The sequence below is a fragment of the Oncorhynchus masou genome, chromosome 24 (genome assembly GCF_036934945.1).
Source record: "Oncorhynchus masou masou isolate Uvic2021 chromosome 24, UVic_Omas_1.1, whole genome shotgun sequence".
NCBI classification, from domain to species: domain Eukaryota; kingdom Metazoa; phylum Chordata; class Actinopteri; order Salmoniformes; family Salmonidae; genus Oncorhynchus; species Oncorhynchus masou.
Window position 1 is genome coordinate 89,439,053 of NC_088235.1, and position 15,003 is coordinate 89,454,055.

The following is a 15,003-nucleotide window of genomic DNA, read 5'->3' on the forward strand; positions in this document are numbered from 1 at the left end:
CATAGAATTCAAATGGTGTGTGTGTCTGCAGTTTGTCTGTGTATGGGTGTTTGCAGTGTGTGTGTAGGTGTGACTGTGTAAGTATGTACCTTAATGTATTTGGCGTAGAGCTGTTCATCCAATGGGAAGCTCTGAACGGTGCGCTCGTCACGGGCGTGGAACGTTCCCAACTTCAACCACTTGTTGGTGGGATACCTGAGAGAGAGCAAGAGAACGAGAGGCGTGGTCAGAGGGGCGTGTGTGTGTGTCCTGAGAGAAACGGGAAGGGTGTGCATGTACCTGTCGCTGATGGAGACCAGGAAGTCTTTAGGTGTGGAGGAGAAGAGTTCAAAGTTAGCGATGTCCAACTGTTTCACCTGGATGGGCTCACACAGCTCTATCACAAACCTAGAGAAAGAAAAGGGGAAGAGGAATATAGAGGTAGATGAGGAATGGTAATGTGAGATCATTTCCAGCTGCCTGCTCTCCCCTTGACCTCTGCCTGGGCAGATGGTTGGCAGTTGGGGTCACACGTGCTGAGGGGACAATGTGTGCGTGTGTGTTTCTGGAGGAAACACTGAGTAACCCATTGTCACGCTGCAGCTCCACAGAGAGCAGCCAGGACCAGGAGAGAGGAGGAAGGGCAAACTGTCCACAAATTAAACAACGAGAGATGACTAGATTCAAAATCTGACAACTTTATTTATTCTCATGATTGTTTTGAACTGCGTATCCCTCTTGCACAATCTTAACTGAAGCAAAAATGACAACGTCTCCTGCATCAGCAAGTATAGACACGCCCCTCGAATGTGTGTTTGACTCACCAGATCTTGATGCTGCAGGGGTTCAGCATGTACAGGTCCATATTCTCCATGAGGATAGCAGATGTACTCTGGAAACCAGAGAGGATAGAGGGAACAAAATGGCAAATGTGAGACACATAATGAGTCAATGGGCGGATTCTTACGGTTCTAAGAACATAAAGACTTGTGTGTTACCTTGGCCTCTGTGTTAGCTGACAGTATCTTAGCGCCACACTCCACAGAAGCATAGTTGTTTTTAAAGTTCTTCTGTACCTTCTTCACAGGGGGGCTTCCACTTGAAGAGGTATGGAGGGACAGAGCTGGAGAAGACAGGGGGGTTAAGAGGTGTGTGTGTGTGTGGGTTGGTTCTTCTATCCTTGAGGGGACCTAAAATCTCCCAAAAGTCCAAAAGAAAAAAATGAAGATTCTCCCTTGTAGGGAAAGTTCCCATGTCAACAAAGGCTATTTTAAGCTTAGGAGTTAAGTTTAGGGTTACTATTAGGGTTAGGGTAAAACCCTATTTATGCTCGATCCGAAAATGTGGTCGGAAACTTCATATGAGGGTGTGACGCAATTGCCGAGCTTCTGGAGGAATGCAGAGGCCAAATCAAGCTCCTCTCAAATGTTTTAACTATGTGGAGGGCTCCGTATAACTCCACATTGGCATGATCGGTTGACGGCAGGTGGGGATGGTATATCTTGTATAAACACAAACGCACTTTGACAACAGCTCTGTCCAGCGCAATAAGGATGAAACCCTGACGTCTCTGGAGGCTGCATGGCAGTAAATGCTGCACGGCCTCGTCAGAAGTCAGATTGACCATGCAGAGCCTTTAAGGGGTTAGTGGTTTAGGAATTAGGTTAGGGAAAATAGGATTTTAGGTCCCCACGAGGATAGAACAAAACGTGTGTGTGTGTGAGAAAGATGCAGTCCGGGACCTTAAACACTTCCAAATCCGTAATATAGTCTACAAATTATCAAAAAAATAAAACATATGAAATGGATGACGTAATACATAATTACCACCGTCAACGCCATCTGTTTATAAATGTGTCTGACTGGTCTGTGACGCTGAGGACAGGAGATCTACACAAGGTCCAGTTACTAGCTTAGCGGATAATAACACAATGGGTTAACTGACCCTGCACGCTGTCTATGATCTAAGAGTGTGAGGGTACTGTACGCAATCTGGAAGTATTTTTGTGTGGGTGTGTGCGTGTGTGTGCAGTGCTGCCTCAGAGGAGGAGGGTGAGAGGTTGACAACACACACACACACACACACACACACACACACGGTCCAGTACCCATACTGCCCTCATTAAGAGGGAAGAGATTCAAGAATGAAAGGCAAGAAGGGAGAAACTATGAGGGAGAGAGAGAAAGAATAGAGGGAAGGAGGAAGATGGAGGGAAGAGAGAAAGAGATCGAGTGAGTTGAAAGGAGGAAAGAGATTTGTGAGGTCTCTGCACTAGTTTGTCTGAAAAATGACTGTTGCGACCATCATGCCTTCTTCACGGTCACTGAGCTTCTCCTGAACATGATATTAATGATGGGAACGTGTCCCTGTGTGTGTTTCTTACTCTTCTCTTTCTCCACCTCCATGACTTGTTTCTTCCACTCGTCGAAGGTTGGGATGTCCTCCTTACTGGGCACTGAGGGGTCCATCTCAATAGTGCTGGCATCACTGGCATCCACTGCCTGATCCACTGCCTTGACAGGTAGAGACACACGTCCATACAGACACGTCCATACAGACACGTCCATACAGACACGTCCATACAGACACGTCCATACAGACACGTCCATACAGACACGTCCATACAGACACGTCATACAGACACGTCATACAGACACGTCCAGTGAGCTGTAATTTATATATTACACAATCACTTGATAAGACCCCAGAACGGTCGACAAAGCCACCACATGGCAAAGCCTGTTCATTAACACACTGATACGGGCCAATCCGGTTCAGCTCTGTCTATCTGCAGCCAATGTAGTTGGAGAACAGAACAGCTCTGTACCAATACTGGACAGGGCTTTTAATTCATCACCATCTACAAACAAAGGCTGACCCTCTTCTTCTCTCATTCCCACCCTCTTCTTCCATTCTCTCGCTCACTCCCTCCCTTCCATCCCTCCTCCCAGTAAGAGAAAGGCAGAGGGAGCAGAGGGTTCATTTACTGATCCTCACGACGCCAGGACAGCGGAGTCAATCACCACCTTCCGGAGACACCTGAAACCCCACCTCTTCAAGGAATACCTAGGATAGGATAAGTAATCCTTCTCACCCCCCCTTAATGATTTAGATGCACTATTGTAAAGTGGCTGTTCCACTGGATGTCAGAAGGTGAATTCACCAATTTGTAAGTCGCTCTGGATAAGAGCGTCTGCTAAATGTCTTAAATGTAAATTAAGGATTTTGCAGGATTGGCTGCCAAGCTGTGTGTAGCTCCTCCCCCCAATGCTCACACGTAAACCTCTACACTCCCATTACATTTACAGTCAGTGGCATAACTAACAGTCTGCTCTCTGTAACACTGAGGAATAGGTTGTAGGACTCCCTCTCACCTGCTGGTCTTGGTCGGTGTCTTGGTGCCTGTGGGAGGTGTTCCCCCCCAGGTCCAGCTCTGGTAGACCTTGGTCCTGGTCTGGGTCCTCTGGGCTGACAGATGCTTGGACATCAGCATCAGAACCAGCCTGAATTTGATCCTGCTCTGACTGGCTCTCCACTAGGTCAGCATCACCACTATGGGGGAGAGGGAGAGAAGGCGAATAGAGGACAGAAGAGAGGGTTAGAGGGGATGAAAGGAGAAACAATCTGGATCCACAGAATTTTATTTCAATAACATTGTTAAAAATAACATTTATTTCAATAGCATTTTAATTTTTAAAATAATAATTACGTGAAAAACTCAACAAAAAAAAATCTCATTTTAGTCAGTTAGCAGTGCACTCATCTTAAGATAGTGGGACAACCACATAGAGTTAGTAAGCTACTTTATTGAAGAAAAATGTACTCAGCAAAGTCAGCGCTAGTAAAGGGGAAAAGAGTCAAGTGCAAGTGTTCATTCACTAAAGGCTTTTTGAGGAGAGGGTGCAAGGGGATTATTTAAGGTACTCTTTGAAGAGGTAGTGTTTCAGATGTTTTCAGAAGATGGGCAGGGACGCTGTCCTAGCTTCAGGGAGACACTGTTTCCAACATTGGGGTAGCAGGACAGAGAAGAGCTTGTACTGGGTTGAGTGTGAGCTGCCCTCCTGTAGGGGTGGGAGGGCCAAGAGACCAGAGGTGGCAGAACGGCGTGCTCGGGTTGGGGTGTAGGGTTTGAGCAGAGCCTGAAGGTAGGGAGGGGCAGTTCCTCTTGCTGCTCCGTAGTTAAGTACCATGGTCTTGTAGTGGATGTGAGCTTCTACTGGAAGCCAGTGGAGTGTGAGGAAGGAGCGGGGTGACATGTGAGGAGCGGGGTGACATGGGAGGAGCGGGGTGACATGGGAGAACTTGGGAAGGTAGAACAGCAGGTGAGATGCAGTGTTCTGGATACATTGCAGGGGTTTGATGGCACAAGCGGGGACCCTAGCCAACAGAGAGTTGCAGTATTCCAGGCGGGAGATGACAAGTGCCTGGATTAGGACCTGCGCGGCTTCCTGTATGATGAAGGGTTGTACTCTAAGGATGTTGTAGAGCATGAACCTGCAGGAGCGGGTCACTGCTTTGATGAGGACACCGTGGAGTTGAAAGTGATGGACAGTTCTTGGAGCAGGCAGCCCTTCCCCGGGAGGAAGAGCAGCTACATCTTGTCAAGATTGAGCTTAGGGTGGTGGACCGACATCCAAGCGGAGATAACTGCCAGGCTTGCAGAGATGCTTGTTGCCTTCTGGGTGTCAGAAGGGGGAAGCCGAAAAGTAGGTGAGTGTCATCCGCATAGCAATGATAGGAGAGACCATGTGAGGATATGACAGAGCCGAGGGACTTGGTGTAGAGAGAGAAGAGGAAAGGACCAAGAGACCTGGGGGACACCAGTAGTGAGGAGACTGTGGTGCAGACACAGATCCTCTCCATGTCACCTGGTAGGAGCAGCCTGCCTGGTAGGATGCAATTCAAGAGTGTGCAGAGCCTGAAACACACTAGCCCTGAGGGTGGAGAGGAGGATCTGATGGTTCACAGTGTCGAAGGCAGCAGATAGATCTAGGAGGATGAGAACAGAAGGGAGAGAGTCAGCTTTGGCAGTGAGGAGAGCCTTCGTCACAGAGAAGAGCAGTCTCGGTTGAGTGACCAGTCTTGAAGCTGGTTAGGGTCAAGAAGATCGTTTTGAGAGAGATAGTGAGAGAGTTGGTCAGAGACAGCACCCTCAAGTGTTTTGGAAAGAGAATCATGAAGTGATACCGGTCTGTAGGATTTGACGTCAAAGTGTGTTCGTTTCTTGAGGAGGGGAGCGACTCGGGCCATTTTGAAGTCAGGGATGAGTTGACGAGGGAAGTGAGGAATGGGAGAAGGTCTCCAGAGATGGTCTGGAGAAGGGGATGGGGTTGAGCAGGAACGTTGTTGGGCAGCCGGACCTCACTAGTCACAAGATTTCCTCTGCAGAGAGAGGGGAGAAAGTGATCAAGGGGTATGGGAGTGGGACCAGTGGACTTAATAGGCTGAGTGAATGAGCAGCAAATGTCGTCAACCTTTTCAAAGTGGTTGACAAAGTCATCTGCAGAGAGGGAGGAGGGAGGGGGATTAAGGAGGGAGGAGAAGGCAGAAGCTTGACATTTAGAGTGATAGAAAGTGGCTTTAGCAGTAGACAGGGGAAGGTAGAGAGGAGGGAGTGAAAGGACAATAGGTCCTCCGAAAGTTTTTGCTCAGCTGGCCACAGACCTGTAAGCTCGCACTGAGTTACTCAGCCACGGAGCAGGAGGGGAGAGCCGAGCCGGCCGGGGTAAAAGGGGACAATACGAGTCATAAGAAGCAGCAATGGAGGATAGTAGGGTCAAAGAGGCAGAGTCACGAGACAGGAGGGAGAAGGAATTATCAGAAGGGAGAGATGATGGGAGAGAAGAGGAGAGAGGAGTGAGAGAGAGTAAAGATTGTGACGGCGCATGACCATCTGGGTAGGGGCTGAGTGGTTAAGGTTGGAGGAAAGGGAGACAGAAAAGGAAACAAAGTAGTGATCAGAGACCTGGAGGGGTTATATCCTTCCTGTATGGCCCTGTCCGGGGGTGTCCTCGGATGGGGCCACAGTGTCTCCTGACCCCTCCTGTCTCAGCCTCCAGTATTTATGCTGCAGTAGTTTATGTGTCGGGGGGCTGGGGTCAGTTTGTTATATCTGGAGTACTTCTCCTGTCCAATTCGGTGTCCTGTGTGAATCTAAGTGTGCGTTCTCTAATTCTCTCCTTCTCTCTCTCGGAGGACCTGAGCCCTAGGACCATGCCCAGGACTACCGGACATGATGACTCCTTGCTGTCCCCAGTCCACCTGGCCGTGCTGCTGCTCCAGTTTCAACTGTTCTGCCTTATTATTATTCGACCATGCTGGTCATTTATGAACATTTGAACATCTTGGCCATGTTCTGTTATAGTCTCCACCCGGCACAGCCAGAAGAGGACTGGCCACCCCACATAGCCTGGTTCCTCTCTAGGTTTCTTCCTAGGTTTTGGCCTTTCTCTGGAGTTTTTCCTAACCACCGTGCTTCAACACCTGCATTGCTTGCTGTTTTGGGTTTTAGGCTGGGTTTCTGTACAGCACTTTGAGATATCAGCTGATGTACGAAGGGCTATATAAATACATTTGATTTGATTTGAGGGGTTACAGCGACATTAGAAGGCAAGCAGCCTCTAATAAAGATGAGGTCAAGCGTATTGCCTGCCTTGTGAGTAAGAGGGGACTGGGAAAGTGTGAGGTCAAAACAGGCAAGAAGGGGAATGAAAGAGTTGTAAAGAAGTGAATCAAAGGCAGACGTCAGGAGGTTGAAGTCACCAAGTACGAAGAGTGGTGAGCCATCGTCGGGCAATGAGCTTGTCAAGGTGTCAAACTTATTGAATAACTCCCTACTGGCACCTGATAGATGACAATGTTAAGCTTGAGTGGACAAGTGACAGTGACAGCATGGAATTCAAATGAGGAGATGGACAGGTGAGAGAGGGAGAAAATAGCCCTGTGCCACCACTGCGACGACCAGATGCTCTTGGACTATGAGAGAAAACATAGTCAGATGGAGAGCAGCTGGAGTAGCAGTGTTCTCTGGGGTAATGTATTATGCCCATGTATTCGTCTGGGTCTTCATCAGGGCAGCATAGGCTGAGATTAACTCGGTAGTTCCAAAACGCTGCCGGAGACCAAGAATTCCACATTGTTCTCGCAGGGTACACTAAATTAGTTGGGTTGCAGCCAAGGTTTGGGGAGCGTCTTTAAAACCTACATGGAGAGGAGTGAACTGAGAGAACACGCACACATAGTTGCCAAAGCTACAAAAGAGCAAAATTAGATCTGAAAAGTAACTAGGGAAGATATTCAAGTGAAGGAGTGATGCGGACCCTTCCTGCCCCTTAATCCTGGTTGATGTGTCAATAACCATCTTCAAGTTATGAGCAGTCAGCAGTTCACACAGACCAAGTGGGCTACTAGGAAGACCGGGAGCACTTAAAGTAGGTGGCCCTAGCTAGCAAAAAGAAAGTACTAGACAAAAACAGATTAAGACAATTATAGTCCTCACTCCTGGAGATATAAGGAGGCATCTAGCAATAGAATGAAGCAGTATTACCTGGCTGGGGCTGGAGCAGGGGTGTGAGAGGTAGAGGTAGGTGTGTGTTGGGGGTCTTCTGTGGCCGGGGCTGGGCTGGGTTCTGCCAGGGCATCGCTGCGGGTCTCGGCCGGGGCTGGGGGGTCTGTGGAGGCTTGGTCCTGGACTAGGTCATCGCTGGGCGATGGGGTGGAGGAGGGTGGAGTTGCCTGGTCCTGGAGAGGAGGGAGTTGTGTATCGGGCTCTGGGTGTGTGTGTGTGTGAGGCTGTGTCATTTGTGTGCGTGGCTCAGCAGCAGCAGTGGGGGGTTCAGGATCAGCGTGTGGTTCTGGGGCTGACCAGACCTCTACCACTACAGGCTCCTCCTGATTCACAGTCTGGAAAACACACACATCAGTTCAATTTGCTCCGTCGGTGTGTGTGTGTGTGTGTGTGTGCCTGTTACCTGTTCAGTGTTGTGCTCCTCTAGTGCAGCCCTCTCGGTCTCCAGTCCCACGTCGTAGGAGGAGTGTGTGTGTGTCCTCGGCGACTCCATCTGGGGAACAGGTGCACACGCCGTTAGAACATGACGCACAACACAGACACACTTCGAATAGGACGTTTTAATTCTACAGACACTATGGTAAACTGAAGTAGGCCAGCCTCTTTCGCCAGAAGACATGACAGAATGATAGAAGAACACCAAACAACAGGAGAATGAGTGAGCGTCTCAGGCTGAGAAACAGTTCTTTGTTAGACTGAGGGACAGAACAAAAGGCTATAAGGGACTGACAGCACAGCTCCGACAGTACAGACAGGCCTGTTTGCCATGTGTACATTGACAGTATGCCAGCATGCAGCAGGCTTGTACTTACATGCCCGGAGGACTAAATATGTGTTAACATAGCAGCCCCCCACCCCTCTCCCTCAGGCCCCCAGTTCAGAGTTGTGTGTGAATATGGGCTGAGACATTTTAAGAGGGATTAGTCTTTATTTGGCTAATACTGTCAAAACAAAGTCTGAGTGAGGCCGAGTGGGGTCTGGGGGAAAGCTGAGTGAACTGTGGCCTGCCCCTGGTCTGACCTGGCCAGGGCATAGATACATTACCTTTATCATAGTCTCAGGAAGACACTATGGCCGGGCAAGCAGACCTGCTCTTAGCCTAGGGGCCAGAAATAGGGGCTGGGAGGAGGTCTAGTCAACAATCTAATGCACAACAACCACCAATGTTTTGTCTTGCATAACTCTTCAGCCAAATACCACCCCCGCTCACCTCTGGCCAGAGGTCAGGAACACATGCACACAAACACCTCTCCTCCACTTCCCAGGCCAAATCCCAAACTCATTACGGCCTTACCTCCTCTGTCTTTCACCGGAGGTCAAGCATGACCCCACATATAGGACTACACAACCCTCTCCCCCTCCCTTAACATATTCACACTCATGGCTTTGTTGAACTGGTAGGTCAGAGGAAAATAAACACTTTAGGTGGGTCACCGTGCAAACAATTAGTTAACTCAGGTCTGATCATGATCCTTTCTGGCTGAAAACCCCATAGTAAGTAACTGATTCTAGGTGTAGTAGTGGATTATTGGCCTGGTGGTCCAGTCCGTTTGTGCTTTAGACAACTCCTCACCTTGAGGTCCGTCCTGTGGTACTGCGCATGCTCATGGTCGTGAAGATGCTCTGGGGGGCTGCTGTCTCCACTAGACACACCCGGACCTGACGAGTTGTGCTCTGAACAACACACATGACTTCTGGGGTACCTGGAAGACAGAGACAGGCTCAGTAACACACAATGAACAATACAGCTGGGGTACCAACGCTGTCGTGCGTGGAAAAATAATTATGCATGCATGCAGCACCAGTCAAAGGTTTGGACACTTACTCATTCCAGGGTTTTTCTTTATTTTTACTATTTTCTACATTATAGAATAATAGTGAAGACATCAGAACTATTAAATAACACAGAAGGAATAGTGTAGTAACCAAATTTAAAAAAGTGTAGCCACCCTTGATGACAGCTTTACAAAGTCCCCCACCTCCATGCAACCTCTGCCACCGCTGCCTTACAGGTACAGGACTGGGCTTGCTGAACACTGCTGAACAGGACTGGGCTTGCTGAACACCTTACAGGTACAGGACTGGGCTTGCTGAACACTGAACCAAACCACTGTAGAACAGCCCTGCCAATGCAATCTCTGCCACCGCTGCCTTACAGGAACAGGACTGGGCTTGCTGAACACTGAACCAAACCACTGTAGAACAGCCCTGCCAATGCAATCTCTGCCACCGCTGCCTTACAGGTACAGGACTGGGCTTGCTGAACACTGAACCAAACTACGGTTGAACTGCCCTGCCAATGCAATCTCTGCCACCGCTGCCTTACAGGTACAGGACTGGGCTTGCTGAACACTGAACCAAACTACACTGAACCAAACTGAACCAAACTACGGTTGAACTGCCCTGCCAATGCAATCTCTGCTTAAGGTACAGGACTGGGCTTGCTGAACACTGAACCAAACTACTGTAGAACTGCCCTGCCAATGCAATCTCTGCCACCACTGCCTTACAGGTACAGGACTGGGCTTGCTGAACACTGAACCAAACTACTGTAGAACTGCCCTGCCAATGCAATCTCTGCCACCACTGCCTTACAGGAACAGGACTGGGCATGCGGTTGAACCAAATTACGCTGTTACAGGAACAGGACTGGGCATGCTGAACCAAATTACGGTTGAACTGCCCTGCCAATGCAATCTCTGCCACTGGATTCCTTTTGGTCTTAGTACTAGAGAGACAGTCTGGAAAGGTCTAATATTACATAAGAGCACAACATCGAGATAAACAGGTGAACAAAAAGAGAAGTAGAGCAGTTTTTTGTGTGTTTATCTGAAGAGGGGTAAAGGCCGAGGTGATGTGGCAGGAAAGGAGGGAGGGTCCCTGGGGTGTGTGTGTGTGTGTGTGTATATTTAGGGCTCAATGAGCGTGGGGCCTGCGTGAACATGTCCACAATGTTCAGCTTCACACACTTTAATTAAATGTGTTTTTTTTACACAATGTACTTTTCCCTCAGGCCTGGTCTTTGAAGCCCAGTATGAATCTAAACAACAGCTCGACGCTGCAATTGTCACCTCACACAGACGCCCCTTGCTCTGAAACCTGAAAGCTTCACCTTGACCACTCAGACATCACTGTCAGGCCACACACAATCTGGACTATGTTTTAGCCTATTAGTTTGATGGCAGGACTTGAGAGGATCATGAGAAAGGTGAATGTGTGTTGTTTACCATGGTGAAGTTAAGGACTCTGATCTTCTAGACCAGTGGTTCCAAAACTTTTTATTGTCCCGTACACCTTCAAACATTCAATCTCCAGCTGTGCACCCATCATTATAAGCCTGCCACACACACACACAATACATTTAGTATTGTGTGTGAGTGTTTGTCACAAACCTGCTCGTGGGAAGTGACAAAGAGCTCTTATAGGACCAGGGCACAAATAATAATAATCAATCATTTTGCTCTTTATTTAATCATCATACATATAAAACCTTATTTGTTCATCGAAAGACTGAATAACTCACAGGTTAATGAGAAGGGTGTGCTTGAAACCAGGCAAAGCCAGAAGAGGACTGGCCACCACTCACAGCCTGGTTCCTCTCTAGGTTTCTTCCTAGGGTTTGGCCTTTCTAGAGAGTTTTTCCTAGCCACCGTGCTTCTACATTGCTTGCTGTTTTGGGTTTTAGGCTGGGTTTCTGTACAGCACTTGGAGATATCGGCTGATGTACAAAGGGCTATGTAAATAAATTTGACATAACTCTGCAATGTTGTATTGGAGAGTCTTAAATCTTTTTCCACACAGTCTGTGCCTGTATTTAGTTTTCATGCTTGTGAGGGCCAAGAATCCACTCTTACATAGGTTCATAGTAGCAAAGGGCCTCAGTGTCTTAACAGCGCGATTTGCCAAGGCAGGATACTCGAGTGCAGCCCAATCCAGAAATCTGGCAGTGGCTTCTGATTAAATTAAATTTTCACAGAACCGCTTGTTGCAATTTCGATGAGGCTCTCTTGTTCAGATATTGGGAAGTGGACTGAAGGCAGGGCATGAAAGGAATAATCCAGTTGTTTGTGTTGTCATGACGTTGGCCAGTGGGTAAGGTTTAGGACCCCCCATAAATACCTTTCTCCCATTCCTCTCTTGACTCTACAGAAGGACTCTTGAATAGCCTTTGTAAACAGAGAGTCTGGGAACATCAAAAGGTGGGGGGAAATGAACCATATTTCAGTAATCCAACCAGTTGAAAATATGCGTTGGTACTCAATGAATACGATGCCAGATCAGTTGGCGCATGAGACATTATGACTTCCGGAGACACCTGAAACCCCACCTCTTCAAGGAATACCTAGGATAGGATAAGTAATCCTTCTCACCCCCCCCCCCTCCCCCTTAATGATTTAGATGCACTATTGTAAAGTGGCTGTTCCACTGGATGTCAGAAGGTGAATTCACCAATTTGTAAGTCGCTCTGGATAAGAGCGTCTGCTAAATGACTTAAATGTATGACTGATGAGAGGACGATATAAACTGTATCTTGGAAAGTCTACACATTCTAGTTATCAGATTTACATGGAATTGTTGTGCAATTTAAAACTATTTCTGAAAAGATTAAATGTAATTTTAGCTTCCAAATGAGAAAATAAGGTTAAAGCTCTGCTCACTCAATGGCCCGCTCTTGTGAAGAGACATTGGTTCTAAACTATGAAACACGCCCTTCTCTCCCCTCCTATATAAAGCCCTTGACAAAAATGTAACTTTCAGTTTCAGCGACGGTCCATACATTAAAAGGACTAACATGTCGACTACAGAACTAAGACAAACTCAGCGTGAGCTTTGGTTGCGAATAGTATGAACTTTGAACTCTTATTCACTAAAGAAGTGAGACATCCTAGCCGTTGAGTTAGCAACAGCAGCTGTAAACGTGGGGTAGAAAAGGACGGACGACGTATCCAGCCTACCACACAACGACGATATTACAACATATCCAGTTTACCACCAGAGACACTCTTCAAAGGACAACACGGCCTTCCACCTACAATCAACCTATTGAAGCGCAGCTCAGAGTAAATATTTATTGCATTTTCCTTTTCCAAATGGGCGGTAATTTAGAATGCATAAGATACTGTATTTACGATAGCATAACTTCTCCCTTTGTTCCTCAGTCTTCCTGCTTTTTCACTCAAACCCAAACCCCTTTGTGGAGCCAGCCGTCATGTCGGCTCCGTCCACCAGGGACGTTTTCTTTGACATAATTTGCATTCTGTGTATATGTAATTGTATGATTAGTTAGGTATTACGTAAATAAATAATTAAACCAAATTTTGTATTGCTGATTCAACTTGTTAGCCAGGGTTCATGAAGAACAACTTTCAGATGAGACTGAAACAAGGTGACAATTGAATATTGACTGCTATTGATGTAAAAGATTAAGAGTTTATTCGGAAGATAACAGCTCTATAAATATTATTTTGTGTTGCCCTGACTTTCTAGTTAATTATTTACCGGATTAGCTTAAATCAGGTCATATTAATTACAGAGAAATTATTTTATTGAATAGCATATGTCATATCACTTAATCCGGTATAGTCAAAGACAACAGTGTCATCCGCTTTGGGTGCCTGCATAATTGCACACCCAACTCACTCAGGTGCTTCGCTATATCACATTTGACAATGTCCGTAAGCTTGGGTTCATTTTCACACAAAAAATAATCATAAATGATGGAAAGACCTGTGTGTTGTTCTTGTTAATGCAGACAGAAAAGAACTCCAACTTCTTAAATCAAAGCCTCAGTTTTTCCCACACATTGAATATAGTTGCTGTAATCCTAGATTCAGATCATTCAGGAGAGAAAAAAACATCACCCAGACAGGCCAGTTGTGTGAGAAACTCATCATCATGCAAGCAGTCAGACAAGTGAAAATTATGGTCAGTAAAGAAAACTAAGTTTGTCTCTCAATTTAAAAAGAAACATGTCAATACTTTGCCCATTGATAACCAGCCTAAAAGCCTTACATGGACGCTGTCCATATCACTGCATAATGCAGAAAATACACGAGCGTTCAGGGGCCTTGCTTTAACAAAGTTAACCATTTTCACTGTAGTGTCAAGAACATCTTTCAAGCTGTCAGGCATTCCCTTGGCAGGAAGAGCCTCTCTGTGGATTCTGCAGTGTACCCAAGTGGCATCAGGAGCAACTGCTTGCACACGCGTTACCACTCCACTATGTCTCCCTGTCATGGCTTTTGCGCCATCAGTAGATACCAACTTGAGCAGCAGCTACTTTTGGCTACCTATGGACCGGTAGTGGAATTCCCACGAGAGAGTAATGTTTGATGTGATTGGATGTTAATTATTTGACTAGGCTACCTGTATTTGACATTGTGTTATTTTGCTGAACACTAGATTGTCTCATTTTATTTTTGGCAGTGAAACGAGGCTACTCAGTCGAGAGAAAAAAACTCACCCAAATGTATAGCCCCGTTGGAAAATATAAATGGACTGTTTGAAAATGTGAATAAAAAAATATTTTTTACAAATGTGAATTGCATTTTTAATTGCGCGTACCCCAGTTTGGGAATAGATGCTCTAGACTAATCAATATAGAGCATAACATACGTCTGTACATTCTTTAACTTTAAACTCGGACAGAGATGCTAGTTCTAGGTCCCAAGAAACGAAGAGATCTTCTGTTGGATCTGACAATCTTGGTTGTACAAACCCAAAAAAACTGAAGGACCTCGTCATTAATCTGGACCCTGATCTCTCTTTTGACCAACTCAAAAATATTTTCAAGGACAGCTTTTCCATTTTCGTAACATTGCAAAAATCAAAAGCGTTTAGACCAAAAATTATGCAGAAAGGCTAATCCATGCTTTCGTCACTTCTAGATTAGACGACTGCAATGCACTTCTTTCCGGCTACCAGGATAAAGTACTAAATAAACTTCAGTTAGTGCTAAATATGACTGCTAGAATCTTGGCTAGAACCAGCATTTTTTTTATCATATTACTCCAATGCTAGCCTCTCTACACTGGATTACTGTTAAGGCGAGGGCTGATTTCAAGGTTTTACTGCTAACCTACAAAACATTACATGGGCTTGCGCCTACCTATCTCTCCGATTTGGTCTTGTTGTACATGCCTAGATGGACGCTACGGTCACAAGACGCAGGCCTCCTTATTGCCCCTGGAATGTCTAAGTAAACAACTGGAGGCAGGGCTTTCTCCTATAGAGCTCAATTATTATGGAGTGGTCTGCCCAACCATGTGAGAGACGCAGACTCAGTCTCAACATTTAAGTCTTTACTGAAGACTAATCTCTTCAGTAGGTCCTATGATTGAGTCTAGTCTTGCCCAGGGGTGCGAAGGTGAACGTAAAGGCACTGGAGCGACGAACCGACCTTGCTGTCTGCCTGGCTGGTTCCCCTCTTGCCACTGGGATTCTCTGCCTCTGACCC

At 46.6% G+C, this 15,003-nt stretch overlaps 1 protein-coding gene across 1 annotated transcript in view; it reads right to left on the reverse strand.

The window, feature by feature from the left end:
* The window catches only part of LOC135512968 (SUN domain-containing ossification factor-like), an 81,132-nt gene that overhangs the window by 24,730 nt on the left and 41,399 nt on the right, over window positions 1-15,003 (reverse strand). Inside the window, 9 exon segments of the mRNA XM_064935529.1 lie at window positions 90-195; window positions 280-387; window positions 804-871; window positions 978-1,102; window positions 2,364-2,493; window positions 3,355-3,532; window positions 7,527-7,882; window positions 7,951-8,040; window positions 9,121-9,250. Of these exon segments, the coding sequence (XP_064791601.1) occupies window positions 90-195; window positions 280-387; window positions 804-871; window positions 978-1,102; window positions 2,364-2,493; window positions 3,355-3,532; window positions 7,527-7,882; window positions 7,951-8,040; window positions 9,121-9,250 (1,291 nt within the window).